Consider the following 23,920-nt stretch of genomic DNA (forward strand, 5'->3'; position numbering starts at 1 on the left):
TTCTCCAACAACTTAACCACAACACCTGACACACAGATAGGCCTATAATTTGATCCTTGAGTTTTATCACCTCCCTTATGAAGTAGCATAATCTTGCCCTCCTTCCACTCCTTTGGAACTTGACCCAATGCAAAACTCATATTAAAAAAAGCTGTCAAGACAGATGTCAACTCCCTGGCACATTCTTTCAGAATACGTGGTAATATATTATCAAGTCCCATAGCCTTATTAACATCAAGTTTGCTCAATTCCCCAATACACCTCTTGCTCACTTACAGTCAGTCTCTCCTCCCCATCATCAACTGCTCTCAATCTCTCCATGATGTCACATTCACAAGATTGAAAGACTTTTATGAACTGCTCATTTAGTATCTCCACCACACCTTCTGCAATCGCTGTCTTTATACCATTTTCTCCAATCAATGTCATCTATCCATAATCATTCTTTCTTTTGCTGGCTACATCTCGAAAGAACTCCTTAGGATTCTGTTTGGCTTCATTAGCTAACTGCTGTTCATACCGCTCTTTAGCTACCCTCACCAACCAAATCACCCTCCTTTCCTGATCTTTGTAATCCTCATGAAATTAATTATAACCACTTCTTTTATGCTGCCTCCATAATGCCTTTTTTTCTGTATCTCATGCTTAATCTCTTCATTCATCCATTTCACACCTACCTTAATTAACCTTTCTGACCATTGGAATACATTTAGACATTGCTTCAACTAGATAGTTCTTGAATATCCCCCAATAAAAATGGACACATCTCCAAGAAAGCATTCAAAAATATGTACTCTTTCTTAGCACAAATCCATGACTCAAAGACAAATTGCCAATGAATGTGGTGCTGGTTTGGGTACTGTTAATGTAATTTTAAAGAAGGTTAGAGAGACAGGTACCTCTTCTCCTGACAGAATAGGAAAATATCGGTGAAAAAGGAAAACTACACTTACTCAAGATCATTTACTAGTTAGGAAAAACAAAATCGGATCTAAGATTGCTGTAGACTTAAATCGAGATTTGTAGCTAGTGTGACTAATGTTTCTGACATGACAGTCTGTCGAAGATTGTTGGAAGCAGGGAGGACTGCCAGACCAATAAAGAACCAACTGTTGATGAAGACTATAAAAAAAAACAGGCGCTCCAGTGGGCAAAAGTGTACAAAGATTGGACTGTTGAGAAGTGGAAGAAGGGCATATTCTCAGATGAGAGTCATTTCTTTGTCCAAAGAGAGCAAGTACTCTATGTTCGTAAATCAGCGGCTGAGAAGACTTCTCCCACCCACCTTCAACAAGCTCCTACACATCCAGATAAAAAGATGTTTTGAGGTTGTTTTAAGCATGATGGTTCAGGATTACTTGTACCTGAAGTGATCCTGAACCATCATGTGTACCTGTTGACGGTATGATGAAAAGTGACTAATACATAAAAATTGGAGAAAAGAGCATCACCACAGATCCAGAAAGACAAAGAACCTATCAACCAACAGGATCTTGCTCCATGCCACAGTTCAAAAAAAAAAAAAGTGAAAGGGTTCCTCAGAAATCACAACATTAAACTGTACTGTTGACGTTTTTGACCTGTGTACCTGTTGATGGTATGATGAAAAGTGACTAATACATAAAAATATTGGAGAAATGAGTATCACCACAGATCCAGAAAGACAAAGAACCTATCAAACAACAGGATCTTGCTCCATGCCACACTTCAAAAAAAAAAAAAAGTGAAAAGGTTCCTCAAAAATCACAACATTCAATTGATTCAGTGGTCAGGTAACTCTCTTAACATTAAAATAATAGAAAATTTGTGAGCCATAGTGAAAAAGAGACTTAAAATTAAAATGTGATACAAAGGATGATTAAATATAATCCATTATAAAAAGTATGGTTTCGAATTAAAAAATTTTAATTTCTTGTGAAATTAAAATTTTTCTTTAAAATGTGTGTTCGGGTTAATTTGTTTGCTACTGTATGTCTGTGATTGAGTGTATTTCCTTTCAATGTCTTCACATCCGAGGGAATCCCTTGGTTGGCCTGGTTGGTCGAGTGGGTAGCGTATCTATTCTCCAGTAATAGTGGTGGTGAGCAGTAGATGCGTTGGTGTAGTTGTGGTTATTATTATTATTATTTCAGGCAACTTCAAGGAGTTGACAGACTCATCAAGGGAGGCCCTAACATCATGTCAAGAACAACTATTCGACATTCACACGTATCTATCATACCTCGCCTTGAACTCTTTCACGGTCATAGTAGCCACAACAGACTCTGGCAGCTTATTCCACTCGTTCACCACTCTTCAAGTAAAAAACCTAGCTCTAACACCCCTGCTAACCACATTCTTGCCCAGCTTCCATGTATGGCCCATAGTCCTCCCACCACCAGTCCTATTATCAAAAATATCTTCTGGATTAATCTTATAGAAACCCTTCAGTAATTTGAATGTCTCAATCATAACAACCCTTTTCCGCCTATCAATCAATTTTTGCAACCCACAAATCTTCAACCTGTTCTCATAAGGTTCATTCCACAGACCTGCTATCATCATGGTCACTCGTCTCTGGATCCTCTCCACTTCCTCCCCATCAAGAAGAAACCCTGGCGACCATATCTGGGCACAGTAGTCTAGATGGGGTCTTATCAAGGCTCGATATAGAGGAACAATAACTTGTTTGTCTCTTCTTGTTAAAGTATTTTTCAGCAACCAAGTGATTCGATGAGCTGATTTAGCCACTTTTGCAATGTGCCCCCCTAAAATTCAACTCCCTATCCACCAACATTCCCAAATTCCTGGCTTCATCAATCTCCTTGAGTACAGTTCCACCAATGTAATATACTGCTGCTAATCTTTTCACTCCAAAATGCATAACCTTACGCTTTGCGACATTAAATTGACATCCATTTTCCCTAGCCCAGACCTCCAAACTATCCAAATCATCCTGCAAAATTTTGACATCCTGTGCACTCACAATTGCTCTACCCAACTTTGCATCATCAGCAAACAAGTGAACACTTCCTCTCAGATCCTTTCCTATATCGTGAATGAACAAATTGAAAAGTAGTAGTCCAAGAACAGAATACTGCGGAACACCACTAGTCAGAATCCGTCTTTTGGACTCTACTCCTGAATAACCCACAATCTGGTATCTCTCCATCAACCACCCTGGTATCCATCTCACCAACCCTATATCCATCCCCATTTGCTCCAGTTTACTGATTAGAGTTCCATGTGGTATCCTGTCAAAGGCCTTGGCAAGGTCCAGTAGAATCACTGTAAACCCATTACCCTTATCCAGTTCAGCTGTCACTGTGTTATAAAATGTGAGCAAGTTACTGAGGCATGATCTACCCTTCACAAAACCATGTTGTCCCCCATACAGTATCTCATTTTCATCTATCCAATTCTGTATTCTTCTCTTGACTAATTTCTCCAAGACTATGGCAACGAATCCTGATATGCTAATCGGTCGGTAATTTACAACAGCAGTCTTGGAACCTCCTTTATGCAGTGGAACTATTTTCCCTTCTTTCTACCCCCTTGGGACTAACCCAGACCCGAGACTCAAATTGAACAAAATGGTCAAGGGTACTGACAATTCTTTAGCCACTTCACATACAACACGAGCTGGTATACCATCCAATCCCACAGATGTATTGACATTGAGGTTTTTCAATAGACTACTCACCTCCACTTCATTCACCACAATTCCCATATAATCTATTGGTTCATTCATTTCTGCAATGTCACCACCTGGATGATATATTCTTGCAACGTGCTCACTCAGTAATTCAACTATATCAACTGATTCGGTTACCTCCCTACCATCAGCATTCTTTAAAATATTAGTCTGCCATATACATTTTTTCTTTTACTTGCAACATATCGAATAAACTATTTAGGATTCTCTTTAGCCTGCATGGCCAATGTTCTTTGTAATCCTTTTTTGCTTTTCTGACCACACTCATTACCCTTCTGGCCTGTGCTTTATACCATTCATGTGCCTGCCGGTCACCTTAACTTCCCTCATAGTTGTAGAAAGTATTTTTAACTTGGGTATAGTTATGTTAAAGATACCAAGCAATTTTAAACCTGGTTTTACTCCATTTTTTTTTTTCCAAGTAAGCAAAGAGACAAAATGTCAAGTTTGCGCCTGCAATTTATGCAAGACTAGCTGATCCCACAGGTAGTGCAAGACCAAGGCAACTCATGGTAAAAGTGGAGTAAAACCAGGTTTAAAATTGCTTGGTATCTTTAACATCCCTCCATAGTTGTTTCTTTTTTTGCAGATCAAGCTTAGTGGTGTTATTCATCCATTTAACTCCTACTTGATTTATTATTCGGACTCTAGGTATACAGTCAGCCATTGCTTCATGCAAACACTTCTTAAATGCCTCCCATGCACTATCAACTTGTAGCCCTTGCAGTTGTGCATGCTATGGCACCGAACCAATCAATCTCCTAAGCTTGTCATACTTACTAGCCCGATAATTCCACATGTATCCTGTCTTAATTGTAAATTCCACACCTTTAGCCACCTCCCAAGTCAAGATCCTATGATCACTCTCACGAATTGGTGGCAACGTGGTCATATTTGTTACAGCCAAATTCTCAGATGTAATTAGCTCAAGCACTCTCTGACCCCTAGTATTTTCCATTACATGCTGTCGCAGATAGTTATCTCTTAATAACCACATAAATTCCAATTCCTTCCTCCCACGTGTCCTCTCCTCCTTCCAATCAATGTTACCATAGTTGAAATTTCCCATAATAATTACCCTCCTTCCACTGATTTTTTCTATTTGCTTATGCATACTATCTCCACCATCTATTCCATCACCTGGTCTATAGCAGCACCCAACTGTATATTTTGTTCTGCTAGTTTCAATCTCACACCAAATAGCCTCAAATGTGCTCTTTTCTCTATCCTGTAGTTCCACTTCTATTCTTCTTGGCTGTAGCTCATCAGCTATCATCAATAACACTCCCCCCCCCCCATTTTATTCTCTCTGTCACTCCTGAACACACCATACCCCTGCCATTCAATCCCACTAGCTGCGTCATCTTCTGTCAGCCATGTTTCACTAATGCCAATAACCTGTGGTCTGGAAGTGCCAACCAAGGCCAAAAATTCTTCCTTCTTGTTCGTAATACTTCTGGCATTTGTATACATGAATTTCAGAAGCCGATTTGTCCCATCGCTATTTTGATGCCTTATACTAACTATCCCATTCTGATTCGTGGTCTTTCGTACTCGCTTGGGCATATTACACACATTCACACACACTCAACTGTCTCCCTAAAATCTGCATATCTACTCACTCCCCTCCCCAATAACTCTAGTTTCCCTGATTCTGCATATTCACTTCCACTATATTCGACAACACCTTTTCAAGTCTCCATACACCAAATCCATTCAAATGTAAACCATCCATTTTATATAAATCCTTTCGCCCATCGAACTCATTCCACACATCCACAAATTCCACACCACTCATCAAACATAATTCATGCATAACATCATTAGCAATTATGGCCCTCCTTCTATACACTTCACTGTCATACCGTGGCAACAGACTCACCATCCTAACTCTCTCACTCTTCTCTTTTGCTACCTCAAGCAATTCCTTCACATCCTCACTCATAGCCTTTTTGTTTTCTGTTGGTGGAGAGTTGTAAATTGGCTACCCTCCCTCGATGAGTATTTGGATTCCCTGGAGGTGTTACATAATAGTAATAGTAATAATAATATATATGTATTGTACAGAGCATTCAATGGAAGACAGATTGTTTAATATGGAAAAAAAAAGTTGAATTCATTATGAATATAGCTTCTTTTTTAATGAAAATAAAAATACTTACTTGCAAAGTTTCCTCCAAAGCTGATTTCTCTACTTTTCCATTAGGTTTTGCTGGAATATTACTAAAATCCAGTAATACCTTCACAAGATTTTCATTCTATATAACAGAAATTATTATAAGTAACAATGTCTTAAGTCAATTTAATTATAAGAAACATTTAATTCTTTTTCACACTGGACAACTTAAAAAACAACTAATAAATGACCATTATATTACCCTCAACCATTATTTTGCACTCAATATTTTTTAAAAAAATACTGTGTGTAATGTAATGTGGATTTCAATAATTTCTTGTGTCCATAATGCCATGTTTGAGATAAAAAAAAGAAAGAAAGGGAAGGGAACCCGATCATTATACTTTTTATTCCAAGAGCATATATTTTTTATTTCAAGAGCATGAATTAATATGCTCATAAATATTCCACCCCTCTGGGACTATTTCTTGTCAAGTACAATATATTTACTTGACAAGAAATAGTCCCAAAGAAGTGGAAAGAGGGTAAAATTGTTCTACTTCACAAAAGTAGGTACAAGGCTATAACTACAGATTATAGGCCAATCTGTCAGCTGACACACTAATCCGCTCAAGGGTTGGTTAAATAAATGTTTGTTCATTTGAAGGTCAGATCACAATACTGATAATGCATTAATGTTTCCAATGCAGGAATACCAGTAATAAAGGAAATTATTTTTTTTATATGACTTCCACCCATGAGAGGCTGTATATAGTACATTAGTATTGTGGGTGAGCTAAAGCTAAATCAGATTATGAGAAGACCTTAGCCAATGAGATCAAGGATAATCCCAAAGATTTCTTCTGCTATGTGGCAAGTAAAAGGAAGAATGACTTCAGAAGGATAACTTTAGTGGGTGTTGATGGTATTGAGGTGACAAATTCAGATGTAATAGTCGAGTTACTGAGTGATCACTTTTCAAAAGTCTATCACCCAAGTGAGGATATCTCTATACCCATAGCAATAACTAATGTGAGAATTGAAGTTAAGAAATCAGAGGTATTAAATATATTGCAAAATTTAAATGCAAACACTGCTGTAGGTTTAGATGGTATATCAGCTCGGGTGTTGCGTGAATGTGCAAAGGAATTGTCAACGCCTCCTACTTTCCTACTTGGATATTTAACTTAAGTTTGAACTCTGGTGTGGGCCCTAGGGAGTGGAAGGAAGGCAAAGTACTTCCTTTGCATAAAGGCGGCTCTAAAACTGCAGTAGTTAATTACAGACCAATCACCATCTCGGGAGTGGCGGTAAAAGTATTGGAAAAGTTGGTTAAAGACAAAATTCAAGAATGCGTGGATCAGGATATGATACTTTATAGGGGTCAACATGGTTTTGTTAAAGGTGGATCCTGCCTTAGCAATCTATTAACTTTTTATAATAGAATGACATCTGAGTTGGACAAAGGAAATCGCTACACAGTGGTACTTCTGGATTTTGGCAAGGCTTTTGACAGGATACCCCATGGAACACTGTTACAAATTGGAGCAGATGAGAATGGATACTAAACTGGTGATATGGATAGGAGAATGGCTCAGGGAGAGATACCAGAAGGTGGTGTATGGAGGAGCAGAGTCCAGGATGAGGCAAGTGACCAGTGGTGTGCCTCAGGGCTCTGTGCTTGGGCTATTGTTGTTTAATTTGTACATAAATGATATAGAAAATGGCTTGAGGGGAGCTATTCAGTTGTTTGCCGATGATGCAAAGTTGGTAGCTGATGTCAAGCTGATGTTGAGAGTTTGCAGGATGATTTAAATAAGCTGGCAAAATGGGCAAAGGGTAATGAATGTCAGTTCAACATAGAAAAGTGTAAGGTTATGCATTTTGGGATTAAAACATTACCGGCTGTGTACTACATTGATGGAATGGTACTCCAAGAGATTGATGAGGCTAGGGACTTAGGGATGTTGGTGGATAGGGAGATGAAGTTCGGGGGACACACTGCTAAGGTGTCCAAGATTAGACATAGGATTACATGGTTATTGAGGAACACACTAACATCCAGAGATAAAGAGGTTATTATTCCCCTTTATAAAGTGTTGATACTTCCACGTTTGGATTATTGTGCTCAGGTCTGGTTGCCTGGATTCCTTGGAGATGAGGAGGTTGTGGAAAGGGGAGAGTGACTAGGTTGGTGAGTGATGTAAAAAATGCTCCCTACATTGATAGATTGAGAGCTTGTGAATTACAGTGGTTGGTTGATAGGTGGAGAAGAGGGATCTATGATAGAAACATTTAAATTACTAAAAGATTTTTATAAGATTGATGCAGGGAAAATGTTTCAGCTGTGTGATAGTGATGGAAGAACAAGAGATCATCCCTGGAAATTAAAGAAAAGTGTGGTTAACAAGGGTGTGAGAATGAGGTTTTTTGCCTGGAGGGTGGTGAATGAGTGGAATGCATTGCCTGACTCAGTTGTATGTTCTTCATCTGTAAATGAATTCAAGAAGATATATGATAGATATTGTTTTGCTAGTTTGGGTCTCCTGTAATGAGTCTACTGACTCCATGGAGATACCCATAATAATAATAATAATCAATTATATATATATTTTTTGCATTTGATTTCTTATTTTTTCCATAATCTGGAAACCCTGCTCTAGAGACCAAATGTGGAACTTTTTGAAGCCACTTCAAGCCTCCAATAAATGGGGTAGATGGCTTGGGCATCAACTCAGACATCCTGAAGTCTCTCTCTTTTTGGAATCCCTCATCCTGTACAAACCAGAAGATGGCAATCTCAGTAGAGGAAGACTATGCAAACAATTTTGGTAATACACATGTGAAACTATCAGTAAGCTAAATTGTAAAACTCCATCTGACATCTACCAGTTAGCTCAAGATAGAGAGATTTGGAAGGCCATAATTTGCAATAATTAACTTTTAATATAAATCTCTTTCCTGTTTCACATTGTATCATATTTTGAATAAACTATGATTTTATATATATATAATGAATTTTGCATTAGTTCAACCCTGGTCTCACATTGGGCATGAAATTCATCTTCCCCATAGACACAATCACAAACATCTATATCAATAGAAGGGATTCAAACACACAGCCTGTTAGTTGGGGTGTGGATATGTTACCTACTCAGCCAACCCAGGAGGTCAGTTGGTGGCATTGATAACACAGCCTTATCCAAAGATTATTGGAATTAATGAAACACACTTGACAGAAGATGATGTCCTAGCAGAAATAGAAATAGAAGGATATAGATATTTCAGCAGGATAGGAAGGGTAAATGTAGAGTGTTACTTATAAGTGATGAGGTCTGAACTCTCAGAATAGAAAATTTAGAAGGAAATGGCACTAATGGTTTTGAAAGTGTATGGTGTTAGGTGTAGGTGCATAGGACTGGATATTAGTTGGATATCACTATAGGCCAAGGAACACAGAAGGTGATGGATAGGAAATGTGTAGGCAGATAAGTCTGGCAAGTGATCATTATAGGAGATTTCAAATTTAGCAGCATAAATTGGGCAAAGAAAACAACATATAGTAGTAAAACAGAATTTCTGGAATTCTTAAGGAACAAATGTCTCAGACAACATGTAAAAGTTTTGGATTTCATCCTAATATCAGAGGATCTGATAATTGTGATGTCTTTCTTGCCCCCCCCCCATTTGGTGAGAGGGACCATGTTGTCTTGATTTGGAGGATAAGCTGACAAGTAACATTATCAAGGAGAAAGGAATTTATCTTATTTTAAAAGGCAGGTGACTACAATGCAGAGAGAAATATAACAGCAACGCATGGGAGCTAGTTAAGAAGTATTTATCAGCAACAATGGAAATTGCATTTCTCAAGTGAAAAATATAACATGATTTGGTATAAAGTGGATGACTAATGAAATCAAACAGGAACTGGTAGATGAAAAAAAGAGGTTAGGGGAAAAAGTTTAAAGAGAAAGGTAGAGAGCAGTTGCATGAAATATGTAACTCAAATAAGGAATGTAACTAGTGTTATACCCTGATAAGTTAAGAATGTTAAAATTCCACTTATCATGGTTTAACGAGCAAAGAAGTAAAAATCCTGCAAAATAATTAAGTACACATGCTTGTTTCTAAATAAGTATCATTGTGAATTTTAGAAAATATTGAATAAATTGATTTAAGAAGAAAGAAATAATTAATTAGCTCAGAGAGAATTTTATAATGTAAAAAAAAAAAGGTATAAAAAAGGGGAGGGAATTTAGATAAATATGCATAAAGGAAAGTTGCCTGCGACAAAGTGTAAATTAAGAGAGTTATGGTTTTGTGTTGATAATAAATTCGTTGTAAGAATAAATTGTAAAAGAAACAACAGAACATATTCTGTGTGAAAGATAGTCCAAGGTTCAAGGGCACGCTGACGATTGCCCTCGGCGGTCGCATGCTTGGTGCATGGAGTAAACAAGCAGGCAGAGAACGGATGTCGTGAGGTCATGTGACGTAGAAAATTGCGGTACCGGGTGAACAGTGGAACTTGCAGTGTTTACCGAAAGGGTGAATGTATAAAAGGGTTAGGAACCCCCCCATTTTTTTTTTTGGTCTCTTTTCGTGTGGAGTTCTCACGTTTCCTCAAGGAGTGAAGGTTTTTAGCTTGGTGCTGGTTCAAGGACGGCCAAACGATACCTCAAGAATAGGATGATGTTACAGCAGGAGACTCTGTCCTAGATTCCCGGAAGGTAACAGCAGACCATGCTGTTGAAAGGTCAGCAGAAGCATGTGTCCCGAAGTTTAAGCTGATGATTACTATAAAGTCTTGACCTAAGGTAGATTGAAGGAAACAAAGAAATGTCCTAATGAAACAGAAGATAGACTAAAGCAGATGCAGATGGATAGAGGAACCATCGAGTGGAGATAAGTAATAACATGTGAAGCTATATTAGTGAAGGACTCAAATACAATTATAGGTCAGGACTGTAGCGCGTATGTTTTATAGGAAGTCATGAGTGAATAGTTACTAAATGAATCTGAATCTTTGTATGTTGAAGAATGGTTAATGTTACCAGTTGATAGTATAGAAATTAGATAATAGAATTTAGTAGTAATCTAGATGATAAAGAATGATTTAATTTAGTGTGAATTACTTAAGGAAAATGTATTCAGAGATCATATCTGATGAAGTTAAGCTTATTATTTGATACAGATTAGAATGTGTCTTATTTAGAATGATGAATATTCTTGTATATTAAGCTGTAAAATTAGAAACAAATAAACCTTGCTTGAATTTAACTAAATATATGTGTGTCTGTGTATAGAATTCGATGCACCACTTGTGAAACTTATTACGGATCTGAGCGGGAATTTAAGTGAGTAAGGTAAAGGTTATGATTACAACCCTAGGTCACAAGAATATATCTTCTGACTTACTTCTTGATTGAGTTATCTTTAATCTAATAATTCTAAGTGGCACAGTCTAAAAATATAAATTTCTTAGGATTTTAAGAGAGGTAAGGCTTGAGGACTCTGTCACATTGAATTTTGGCTCTACCCTGAGGCTATTTCTTTGTGTGATAGAGATATCACGTGACCCACGCAGAAGAGATATCACTTTTAACGGTTTGATATAGAGATTCAAGATTTAATATGGAAAGTGGACACAACATAAATGGCACAGTCGACAGGATGCAATTTGCATAATTAAAACATATGTAAATCAGTGCAAGTTGGTTTTGAATTCTATCCAGAAAAAATGTGTCTATCACAAGTAGTGAATCAGATATGAATGATAATGAGTTTTTTAAGTACATAAATCCACAACAAGTGTTTCCTCAATTCTCGGGGAAGGAAACGGATGACGTGATCGCGTTTTTCAATTATATAGAGCAGCTAAGAAAGGCTGGAGGATGGACAGACTTTCAGTTACTGGTTCTACTCCATAGCAAGCTGACTGGGAAGGCCAAAACCTTCCTGTATGCCTCTCCAAATTCTGACAGAAACGCTAGAGTATTCCAAATTTAGAGAAGTCCTAATTTCTCAATATTCCAAATTAAGAAGTTTGGGGCCTAATCTGTGGAAGCTTCAGAAATGTATTCAAAAGGATAGGGAGAGTGCTTCTGACTTTCAGAATAGATTGCTATCGGTGGCCAGTGCTTATGTGTCTCCAGTGAGGAAAGACCTCACTTAGACTGGGCTGTCTTCCAGCAATTCAGGCAAGGAGTGTGATAAGAATTAAGAGAAACAGCTTACAATAAAAGACTAACCAACCTGGATGAATGCTACAATGCAGTCAAGGATCGAGAGCAGATGCTTGGGGACTTACATCCCACATCTGCTACCTGCCATGTTAACTTGGTTGAAGGGGGACTGTAACAACATGAAGAAAATCGAACAGGAAAGGGAATATAAAGAAAAGGAGAAATCTAAAGTAAGAAAAAGAAATGAGGGCAACTATAATGAAGCTATAAATAAAGTGACGGAATTCCTTCCTGAAACACATGACATCAGGTCTATGATAAAAAGGGAAGTAGAACTTCTCCAGAAACCGTTTATGGAGCATCTAGATGAGGTGATGAGGAAGTTGGAAGCAGTGCCTGTGAAGACATCAGAGCCTAATATTGATAAGAATGAAGAGACTACTAGGCTGGTTCGTGAGGAGTTTGAGAGGTTGCAAAGACCCCTCATTGACCGATTAGACACAGTCATGAAAAGGCTAGCAGATGTTACCTCCCAAGAATCAGCTACTCCTGTATCAAATCACAGACCTGTCAGTGATCTAAGTGATAGAAGAGAGCCACCCAGATGCTATATTTGTAAGAAGAATGGGCATCTTGCTCGCAATTGTTACCAAGGTAGAGGTCGATCTGATAGCTATTATATTGAAGAACCCAGATCCCGTACATATTCAAACAGAACATGGAAAAGCGGGCAGGGAAGAAAGGAACGACCTCATGGAATGATGATAAAGGGCATTGCCCATGGAAAGCATTGTAATGCTTTATTGGACACTGGATCCCAAACCTCAATTATTTCTGAGGACTACTTTAAGCTGATAGAGCCCTATGTAAAGGATAAGGTTACTTGTCTCAGAGAATCAGTAAGAATATCTGGGATCAATTCCTCCAAAACTAGCACAACAAAGTCAGTGTGTTTAAGAGTGTACCTACCTGAGTTCAGGCTGTGTGCTTGGCATGAGTTTTTGGTCTTATCCAAAGTTTCTCTCCCACACATAAAACTGATTCTAGGGGATGACTTCTTGATTAAATATAATTTCAGGTGTGATTATGCTAAAAGGGATGTGTATCTCCTTGGAAAGAGGAAATTCTCCAGAGAAAGTCATTATCGAAGTCCTTATAACAAAAAATGGAATTCTTTCAGACATAATCTCCAGAACCATTATGATGAGCAGCAAATCAGTCGTTAGACCTAGATGTGATAACCTCAGCATGGAAAACCCCCAATATATGCAATTCCCCAATCACTACCTACTAGATTTAACAATGAACAGAACAGATATGGATAACTTTAATGATCTTCTAGATCATCTAAACAAAGATCAAGCACTAAAACTATTTAAATCATTACTTAAAAAATTCGATACGGAATGGCCAGGTTTCCTAAACCTGTACACTCAACCAGATGAACCTGAAGATATCGAGGACGAAGTTGATTTCTTCAACTTCGTCCTCAATATCTTCAGGTTCATCTGGTTCTGAAGAGAGCCATCACGTTCTGAAGAGAGCCACAGTCAGACAGACTTCACAGAAGAACTCACGGATAAAAGATGCAGAACTGAAGATGATCATATGGAAAATGAAACACCCTCACAAACAGTGCCGGAAAAAAAAGGAAAGGTCCCCCCGGTAATTCTCCGTGAAAAAGAAAATGGACCACAGTTGCAATAAACCTGAGGAATGTGTCACAGGTTGATGGGATACAAAGGGAAATTAATATTGAGTTTGAGAGCATGAAATCGGACTAGGTGCAACCTGATATTAAGAAAATATACTACAATCACATTAGGAAAGGAAAGAGAAACACATCCAGAGTAGGTCAATGTGTGTTTGGAAATTTAAATGATAGTAGAATAAGAAGTCCTGGGTGCACACGGTTCTTTTATAATAAAGGGAATTCACATTACAGAGTAAAAGGGGAAGAACCTGAGAAGTTGACCGAAAAAAAAAAAAAAACGGATATGAAAAGAGGAAAACTTGGCAAGAAAAATTTTAAAAAAATTTTTATAAAAAGGGAGGACCTTTGTTATACCCTGATAAGTTAAGAATGTTAAAATTCCACTTATCATGGTTTAACGAGCAAAGAAGTCAAAACCCTGTAAAATAATTAAGTACACATGCTTGTTTCTAAGTACGTATCGTTGTGAATTTTAGAAAATATTGAATAAATTGATTTAAAGAGAAAAAAATAATTAATTAGCTCAAAGAGAATTTTATAATGTAAAAAAAAAAGGTATAAAAAAGGGGAGGGAATTTAGATAAATAGGTATAAAGGAAAGTTGCCTGAGACAAAGTGTAAATTAAGCGTTATGGTTTTGTGTTGATAATAAATCTGTTGTAAGAATAAATTGTAAAAGAAACAACAGAACGTATTCTGTGTGAAAGATAGTCCAAGGTTCAAGGATACGCTGACGATTGCCCCCGGCGGTCGAGTGCTTGGCACGTGAAGTAAATAAGCAGGAAGAGAATGGACGTCATGAGGTCACGTGACACAGAAAATTGAGGTGCCAGGTGAACAGCGGAGCTTTTACTGATAGGGTGAGCGTATAAAAGGGTTAGGAACCCCCTGTTTTTTTTTTTTTTGTCTCTCGTCGTGTGGAGTTCTCATGTTTCCTCGAGGAGTGATAGTTTTTAGCTTGGTGCTAGTTCAGAATGGCCGAACGACACCTCAAGAATAGGACGATGTTACAGTGGGAGACTTTGTCCTAGATTCCTGGAAGATAACGGCAGACCATGCTGTTGAAAGGTCAGCAGAAACATGTGTCCCGAAGTTTAAGCTGATAATTACTGTAAAGTCTTGACCTGAGGTAGATTGAAGGAAACAAAGAAATGTCCTAATGAAACAGAAGATAGACTAAAGCGGATGCAGATGGATAGAGGAACCATCAAGTGGAGATAAGTAAAGTTTGTTATTTATATGAATGTAATCTGAATATGTAATGACATGTGAAGCTATATTAGTGAAGGACTCAAATACAATTATAGGTCAGGACTGTAGTGTGTATGTTTTATAGGAAGTCATGAGTGAATAGTTACTAAATGAATCTGAATCTTTGTATGTTGAAGAATGGTTAATGTTACCAGTTGATAGTATAGAAATTAGATAATGGAATTTAGTGGCAATCTAGATGATATAGAATGATTTAATTTAGTGTGAATTACTTAAGGAAAATGTATTCAGAGATCATATCCGATGAAGTTAAGCTTATTATTTGATACAGATTAGAATGTGTCTTATTTAGAATGATGAATATTCTTGTATATTAAGCTGTAAAATAAGAAACAAATAAACCTTGCTTGAATTTAACTAAATATATGTGTCTGTGTATAGAATTCGATGCACCACTTGTGAAACTTATTACGGATCTGAGCGGGAATTTAAGTGAGTGAGATAAAGGCCTACGATTGCAACCCTAGGTCACATGAATATATCTTCTGACTTACTTCTTGATTGAGTTATTATCTTTAATCTAATAATTCTAAGTGGCACAGTCTAAAAATATAAATTTCTTAGGATTTTAAGAGAGGTAAGGCTTGAGAACTCTGTCACATTGAATTTTGGCTCTACCCTGAGGCTATTTCTTTGTGTGATAGAGAGATCACGTGACCCATGCAGAAGAGATATCACTTTTAATGGTTTGATATAGAGATTCAAGATTTAATATGGAAAGTGGACACAACACTAGTATAGAAAGGAAGACAAAAATGGAATATGAGAAGAGACTAGTCACATAATCTATGAAAATCCTAAAGAATTCTTTTGTTATGCAACATATAGGAGGAGAAATTATTGTGGACAAATGACTCTGTTAGCTAGAAATGGAAATTAGTGATGAATGCAGATGATATAGTGGAGCAGTTTAATTTAATAATCACTTTATTGATATATTTCATCTCAGAAAAGAAAGAGACCTTCAATTCTCCCCTTCATCTCTTTAGGGAAGGAGAAGGTAAGGTTCAGAAAGTTTTTGAATACTAAATGCTCTGGAAGTCAATAAGGCAATGAGAGTGGATGGGAGATTTCAGCATGTGTTTTAAGAGAAAGTGCTAAGGAACTGACTGCTCCATTAACCTGGCTGTTCAATGAAAGTCTAGTTACTAAGAAAGTGCCGAAGGAGTGGAAAGAGGGTAAGATAGTGCCACTGCATAAGGTCAGTGGTACACTGGAGGTGTCAAACTATAGACCAGTTTGTATTTCTTCTGTAGTTGTTAAGATTTTGGAGAAATTAGTGAAATCATATACAAAATTAGGCAGATTAGGGTAATATTATCTGTAAAAGTCAGCATGGAAATGTTAAGAAGAAATGCTCTTGTTTATAATCTGCTTCCTTTTTATAACAGGCACATACTGTTTTTTTTTTTTTCATTCCATCTGATAGGGTGCCAAATGATAAGCTAATATTTAAGTTGCAACACACTGGGGTTAGATATCAGGTTAGTGAATTGGATTTGAAAATCAGCTGTTGAAAGTTATGGGAGAGCAGGATCAAGGAAAAGGAAGGTTACAAGTGAGTTCTACAGTTGGTTCTCTATACTGGAACCTTTACTATTTAAACTTTATGTCAGCAATATTTTCACTGGAGTGCAGGGAGATATTCAGTTTTTGCATATGATGTTTAGCTTGGAAGGGTTATTAGTAATAATACCAATGTAGTGGCCCTTCAAAAGAATGAATAAGCTGGAGAGATGGAAAATGAAGGGATGCTAGTTTAATGCAACCAAATGTAAGGACTTGAAATTTGGGATCTGCCAATGGAGGGTGCATATGCTATTGGTGGAAGTATACTAGTGGAAGTGAAAGAGGCAAGAGATCTTGGGGTGACAGGTGATTAGAAGTTGAATTTTATAGGTGAAATATTGCAAAAATTGTGAACTAAAGTTCTCTAACTCAGAGGATTTCTGTAATCCAAAGAAGGACTTTGACCAGCAGAGATAAAAGAGTGGTGATTCCATTAAAAAAAAAAAAAAAAACTGATTTAGACCAGATTCCATTACTGTGTTTAAATCTAGTAACCAGTATTTATTTGAAGGGAATGAAGTAACTTTTGAAAGGATAAAGAGTCAGATAATAAAAATATCAGTGGTGTACAATGTTGGTTTTGAAGATAAACTGAGAGCATAGAAACTGCAGAGCAGGGTGGATGACTGAGGAGATAGTGAGGGTGGTTGGCTGCAGTGCATTGCCTGATATAGTGAGGAACATGCAGATAGTGAACAGGTTTAAGGAATGGCATGATAGATTTTCTATTGTCTAAAATGGAACCCCTGTGATGATTCTTGTGACTTCCTGGAAATCTTGAATAATAATAATAATAATAAAATGGGATGAATCTTTATATGGGCTTTTATCCACTGAAGGTGAGTTAGCTGATCTCATATGAAGATAACAGGTTTTTTCTTCTGGAAACTTGGATTTTTCATCCTGCCTTTAGACAAATCTTCCATGAGCGTGCACGTGCATGCATGCACACACACACAATTTGCAGACAAAATATACAATTGGTGATGGTAGTGGGTGGTAAATGGCATTATGTGTTGGTGGTATCATGTGGTTGGAGGTTTTTAAGTGGAGGAGACAGCGAGTTGTAGTGGAGTGCTGTGCCCTCCCACAATATCTAGGGCAGCTTGACATTATGGGAGGCATCACATAATAATAATAATATTAATAATAAAATCTGCTGTCTGCACTTCATATATGAAATGTTGATATACAGCATATTGCATTTCTAAACTGAGCTTGTACTGATTTATTTTTATAAGTTGGAGAATGGTCATCTACATTCAGCAGAAACAACGGTCATGTATTTTAAGGTTAAATAGCATTCACATATCCTTAATGGATCAAGCTTATCCCTCCAAATAAGATAATACTTAAAAGCAATATATATATCTTAAGCCTTTACAAGTAAATAACAAAGCTGTCTGCAGTAAGTTAATTATTAGGTCATTGTGTATTCTCTTTACACCTAGACTGCTATGGGTTATTTCTGTCTGTGTTTATTATATATATATTCTGCATATTCAAGTTATTTTAAAAGATACATTTAAATATTTTTCACTGCTAGTTTGAAAAAAATTAAAACAGGAAAAAAGTATTCAGTAAAATTTTAAAAATTAAACTATGTATTTCTAAAATTATTTAGTTATGCTTTACTTTTATATAAGATTTTAATACCTTTAATATAAAATAAGAAACAAGTTTAGTGAAAATCTTACTTCACTCTTAATTTTTTCCACAAGATATCTTTTCTCAGCCTTTAATCTATCAACCTCCTCAGCTGTTTTCGCATTCTTAATACCAGACATCTCCAGCACTGCCAAATGTGAATCTTTTTCACTTATAGCAGCAGATAGAGCTTCTTGTCTGTATATTAAATTACATAACAGGGAAAAAAATATATGTTACTCATTGTTATTGGGCAATGCACAGTCTAAATATAAAGAATTTTATTTTTCTTCCTGTTATAAAGATTATGCTATTCATATTAGTTAAATATTTTTCAGTGATATAATGTGGAAATAACAAAGGTAAAACTTGGTTCAGATACTTGATAGTATATGCCAGCAAGAGTTTTGGTTTTAGATATTATGATTATTATTATGTCATCTTAATTGCAAAATCAGAGAAGAATAGACTATTTAGTACAAAGTTAGCTGTCTATTGCTTCATTAATACATTATTTTGATATACAAAAGTGAAACATGGACTGTGCAACATTATATTTGAATTCAGACCTTCAGTATCACACAGAAATTCATTACTTAAGGGAAGCTCACCAAAAAGACATTAACAGACAAAATAAGCAATCAAGCTGTCAGACAATCTTCAGGTAAAAGGAAAAAAAAAAAAAAAACTGAGAAAGTACAACTAAAGTGATTTGGATACCTGAATAGGATGGATATGGATAAAATAGAATACAATGCACAGTTTGGGAAACAGACTGTGAAAGAAAATGGCAAGACAACAACAGTAAGGAGAATCTAAATCTGTGAGCAAGAGGAATAAAATGGGAACAGGCTAAGAGAGCAGTGATTAATAGTCAAATTCTAAAAAACAACATTAATAGTCAAATCTGCAACAAGTTTGGTCACTAATCTCTAGATACTTTCTGCCACTTTCTCATCCTCAAAAAAAACAAAGTGAACAAATTTGAACAAAGTGATCCAATGCAGTCATATGAAAGCATTATAAAGAGGAATGACTTCTTTATCCCTAATAGTCAGCATTTTCAGCATCCAAATGATTTTTTTCTCATATTATTTTGTTCACTTTTGCAGTGTGTCCCCTGAACTTCAACCTCCCTTCTCTGTCATCACCCAAAAATCTCTAGATTATCATGAATTTTCTTCAAAGCAGTCCCATGAATACAATCTTTTCAGCCCAAAGTATATAATTTTACAGTTTGTTGCATTGAACTGACAACTGATTCATGGAACAAAAGCTTTTGGAACAAAACTACATGAAACTGAAATGCAAATAAATAATTCACTGACTAAAACTAATTATTTCCAAGCCAACATTTTGCCAGCTTAAGTCAGCATCAGAGGCACTTTAACAATACATAGTCAGTGGGGACAGGAAATGACATGACCACGTGCATGAAGGATGACAGTGGTGCTCTTTGTAGTAATTGTGTGCTATTAATGCTAATGGGAGGATAGGGCAGTGTGCCAAAATCTATTAAGGATTATGCTATCAGTTCTATTGCAATTAATCAGGTTTTGTAGAACTTGTGCTGCTTTCAGGAACAGTCTTTTTAGTTTAAACTGGCATTTGTGAAGTTGCCTGGCTCTCTTCCATCTGATGAAATGGCCTTCATTCAAGGCTTGTTGTACTAGCCCACTTTTTGGTTGCTCATACCAGATGTATTTTTTATGTTCTTTTTTTTTTCTGCCCAAGGTGGCCCATCCTATGTGTCCAAAATACTGGGTCCCACATTGACAGGGGATACTACATGTAGACACCTGGGAAGGAGGGAGGATCCTGTCAGTCCTTAATTCTCTCTCAGGAAAGTGGAAATTTTTTCAGAAGTTTGTATAATGTTCTAATTCTGTGTTTTAGGAGAGAGGCAAGTTTATTTGTTGTACCTTTGTGGGCTAAAGACATGGAGTATATATAGTCTGGTTAGTGGGGAGTGGGTGATTTATTGTTCTTTTTAAGGAGTTTGGCGAAATTTTTTCTGTTATATTCATGTTGTTCAAATGATGTAAGCAGAGTGTGTTGTTCCAAGCACAGTACAGTACTGCTCTGGAGAACAAAATTTGCTATACTCCTGGAGGCTAAAGTTTTAAAAACTCCAAGTTTCTGAGCAGGATGGTGATGTGAAGTGGGATGTGTGTGTGTGTGTGTGTGTGTGTGTGTGTGTGTGTGTGTGTGTGTGTGTGTGTGTGTGTGTGTGTGTGTGTGTGGACTTAAAGTAGACTGAACACAAAAGAGACCCATCTGATTGTCTTGTAATGGAGATATTCAAGAAGACTAAAGTCCTTCCTTTTTTTCCTTTTTCTTCTTCAAAAGTAAAACTAATTCAGGAATGGATAATTACTGAGGAACTGTGGGCTTGAATGTGGGGAGAGGGTGCAAATTAAAAAAATGTGCAAAAGTTTGAAAAGATTCCATGTATGAGTTAGCAATAGGAGGTGAAAGAGGGGAACCTATTTTTATACCTTTGTTTAAAGAGCTAGTTGTTCCAACTAAAATTCCCTGATTTAAGACAGTACTTAAAGAGTTTGCAAATGTCAGGGGGGGGGGATAAATTTTGGAAAGAAGAAATTGTATCATCTACTAAAACATTTGTAAAAAAGGATGACACATCAAAGCTTACTAAACAATCGTTTTCTTTAATTAAAGGTTCTGTATAGTAGTTTTAAAGTGTGTGTGTGTGTGTGTGTGTGTGTGTGTGTGTGTGTGTGTGTGTGTGTGTGTGTGTGTGTGTGCACGTGCGTGCATGTGTGGAGTTGTTTATATAAGACAATGTCTTGCTGATGTGTTTCTTAAGTTTGGATACAAACTTCTGAACTATGTTTCTACCTTCCTGAGACAAATCAAGAACACCCAAGATCATCTCCCCTTCTCACATGTTTACAGTATCCCCTGTCAATGTGGAACCCAGCTTTTGGACAGACAGGACAACCACCTTGGTCAGAGGAAAAAAACCATAAAAAAACATCTGGTACAACCAAAAAAGTGGACTAGCACAAACATTCCTTGGGTGAAGACCATATCATCAAGTGGAAGAAAGCCTGGGTACTTCACAAATCTCAGTTTAAATCAGAAAACTGTTCCTAGCAGCAGCACAAATTCTACAAAACCTGGTTAACTGCAATAGAGCTGATGGTGTGATCCTACATAGATTTCAGGGGTATTGCTCCATCTTCTTGTCAGCATTAATAACAGAACATTACCATTGCCCTCCATGCACATGACTATCCTTGTTCTCAAGGTCATTTCATTCTCTCTCATTTGACTGTGTATTATCGTTAAAGTGCCTTTGATAAAGCTGTTGATTCACCAGCTTTCACCAGTTGATTTTCAGCTGGTGAAATATTAGATTGTAAATAATTATTAGTCAGTAAATTATTTATTTGCCTTCCAGTTTTACACACTTTTGTTCCAGAAGCTTGGACACAAATCATTGGAACAGCCAAGGAAATCTGAACTGACAATCATTATTTTGATAAACAATGTCAGTTCATTCAAATCAACCTGAAGATCTCCATATCACTTTTATCTACTGATGCCCTTCTGAGTTTGGTATCATCAACAAACAGTTGGATATTACTTTTCAAATTATCCTCAATATAATTAATGTGCAACTTAAACAGTAGTGTACCACACATCTTAGTCACCTGACTTCTCTTTGATTCTGTTCCACCATATACTGTTTTTTGATGTCTCTCTCTGTCAGACATCCTTTTTATCCATGTCACCAGCCTCATAACCATTTCCTTTTGATGCAGCTGGTTTTTTTTTTTTTTTTTTTTAGAATTTTGTGTGGCATTCTATCAAATGCCTCTGCAAAGTCCAACAACATTAGAGCATAGCCATTGTCTTTATCAAACTCAACTATCACTTCATTATAAAAAGTAAGTTAATAAAGAAAGAGTTCCTCCTTCACAAAATCTTGCTGCCTCTTATTGAGTATTATATTCCTGTCTACCCATTCCTAAATTTTGGCCTAATCAAATTTTCTATAGTGTTAATCACCATTTCTGAACTACTGACAGGGCTATAATTTTCTACCTCTGTCTTTAAGCCTCCCTTATGTAATGAAAGAACAATCTTACTATCCTTACCCTCATCCGGATCCTATCAGTGCCAAAACTTAAAAGATTGGTCAGAGACATAGTTGATTTTCTTGTACTTTCTTGTAATATACAGGCTGATATCCAATGTTATCCTAGGCCATATTTGCATTAACATTCTGCAATATTTGCAATAATAGTTTGCTCTGAATTATTATCACTGCAATCTTTGTCTCATCAACCACTGCAATATCACCACCTGGATAATGCATCCTTGCAAAGTTCATAACTTACTTTAATGGTATTACAACACCAAAACAAAACACTAAATTAGAAAAGAATGTTTATCAACTAGATTATATTTCACTGGATTTCAAACCAGTATCCTCAGAGCAAAACGTGTTACAGTTTACACATGACAATGAATAAGTGAAATAGTTTGAATTGTAATGGTCAAAAGATTAAAGTCTGAATTTAGCATCCTCCAAAACTATATAAAAGAAGTTATTACAGTTCTGTAGGAGTTGATCATAAGATGACTGTCTCCCAAATTTTTGGGCAGCTTAATGCAGCCATACTTGTTAAGGTTAGGAGAATGCTTCATAGCCATTGCTAACTCTAAAAATTGAAATAACCTGTAACAACTTCTATATAGCACACTGGTTTCCTTCCATCTAATTCTGTGCAAAGGGGGTGCCCAAAGCATGCTCTGACAGTTCTGACCATAATAATGGTAATGAATGTATTTTTTATGTTCTCCAATGCAGATGTTAATAGATCTTCCTGTCTGTCAGTAGGCCAAGTCACAGGGAACACCAGGATGTGCTAGAGGATGAAGTTTTTCCTTAGGAGAGTGAATTAAAGTTGCTAATTTTGACATGTGGTTTGAATGTGGTGTGGAGGTTATATTTTATGAGTACTTTGGCTATCTTTTCAGATGTATCATGGATATATGGAATTTGTTCATGTGTTCATAAAGTTGCTAATTTTGACATGTGGTTTGAATGTGGTGTGGAGGTTATATTTTATTAGTACTTTGGCTATCTTTTCAGATGTATCATGGATATATGGAATTTGTTCATGTGTTCATAAAGTTGCTAATTTTGACATGTGGTTTGAATGTGGTGTGGAGGTTATATTTTATTAGTACTTTGGCTATCTTTTCAGATGTATCATGGATATATGGAATTTGTTCATGTGTGTTTGGGAAGGGAGAATTGAAGAGGGAGACATGCAGTATTTTATCTATTTTGTAGGAAATGTAGCCATCGGCCAAGAAAAGTATGGCAAAGATAGTTCTCTGGAAAAGGCTACATCATTAGAACAAATAGCTTTGACTCTATGAATTAGTGTTCTGAGAATTCTATATTGTTTGGCTGGATAATGATGTAATTGTTTATGTAGATATCTTCCAGTGTCTGTGTGTGTTGGCTTTCTATAAATGGAACAAGATTCAGATTGAGGGAATGTAATTTGCAAAGCCTTGTGAATAGGAGGAAGAAAGGAGATATGATTGAGACGCTTAAATTGTTAAAGGGTTGTCATTAGGTTAATTATTATTATTATTATTCAGGCCTCCAAGGAGTCAAAAGACTCATCGAGGGGAGGTCCCCCCCTGAGAAACACAAAGTTTATCATACCACTCTT

At 36.7% G+C, this 23,920-nt stretch overlaps 1 protein-coding gene across 2 annotated transcripts in view; it reads right to left on the reverse strand.

Moving 5' to 3' along the window:
* LOC150108348 (uncharacterized) overlaps positions 1-23,920 on the reverse strand; it is a 509,704-nt gene that overhangs the window by 38,805 nt on the left and 446,979 nt on the right. For both annotated transcript variants that reach the window (XR_016548130.1, XM_090390709.1), the window contains exons 15-16: positions 18,248-18,395; positions 5,857-5,952 (exon numbers count right to left, since the gene is read on the reverse strand). Coding sequence is in view for 1 of the 2 variants with exons in the window: in XM_090390709.1 (XP_090246835.1) it covers positions 5,857-5,952; positions 18,248-18,395 (244 nt within the window). In the remaining variant the exon portion in view is untranslated. The remainder of the gene's footprint in view (positions 1-5,856; positions 5,953-18,247; positions 18,396-23,920) is intronic.

The sequence above is a fragment of the Typopeltis vanoorti genome, chromosome 3 (genome assembly GCF_054136105.1).
Source record: "Typopeltis vanoorti isolate ZY-2024b chromosome 3, IOZ_Tvanoo_1.0, whole genome shotgun sequence".
Lineage (NCBI taxonomy): Eukaryota > Metazoa > Arthropoda > Arachnida > Uropygi > Thelyphonidae > Typopeltis > Typopeltis vanoorti.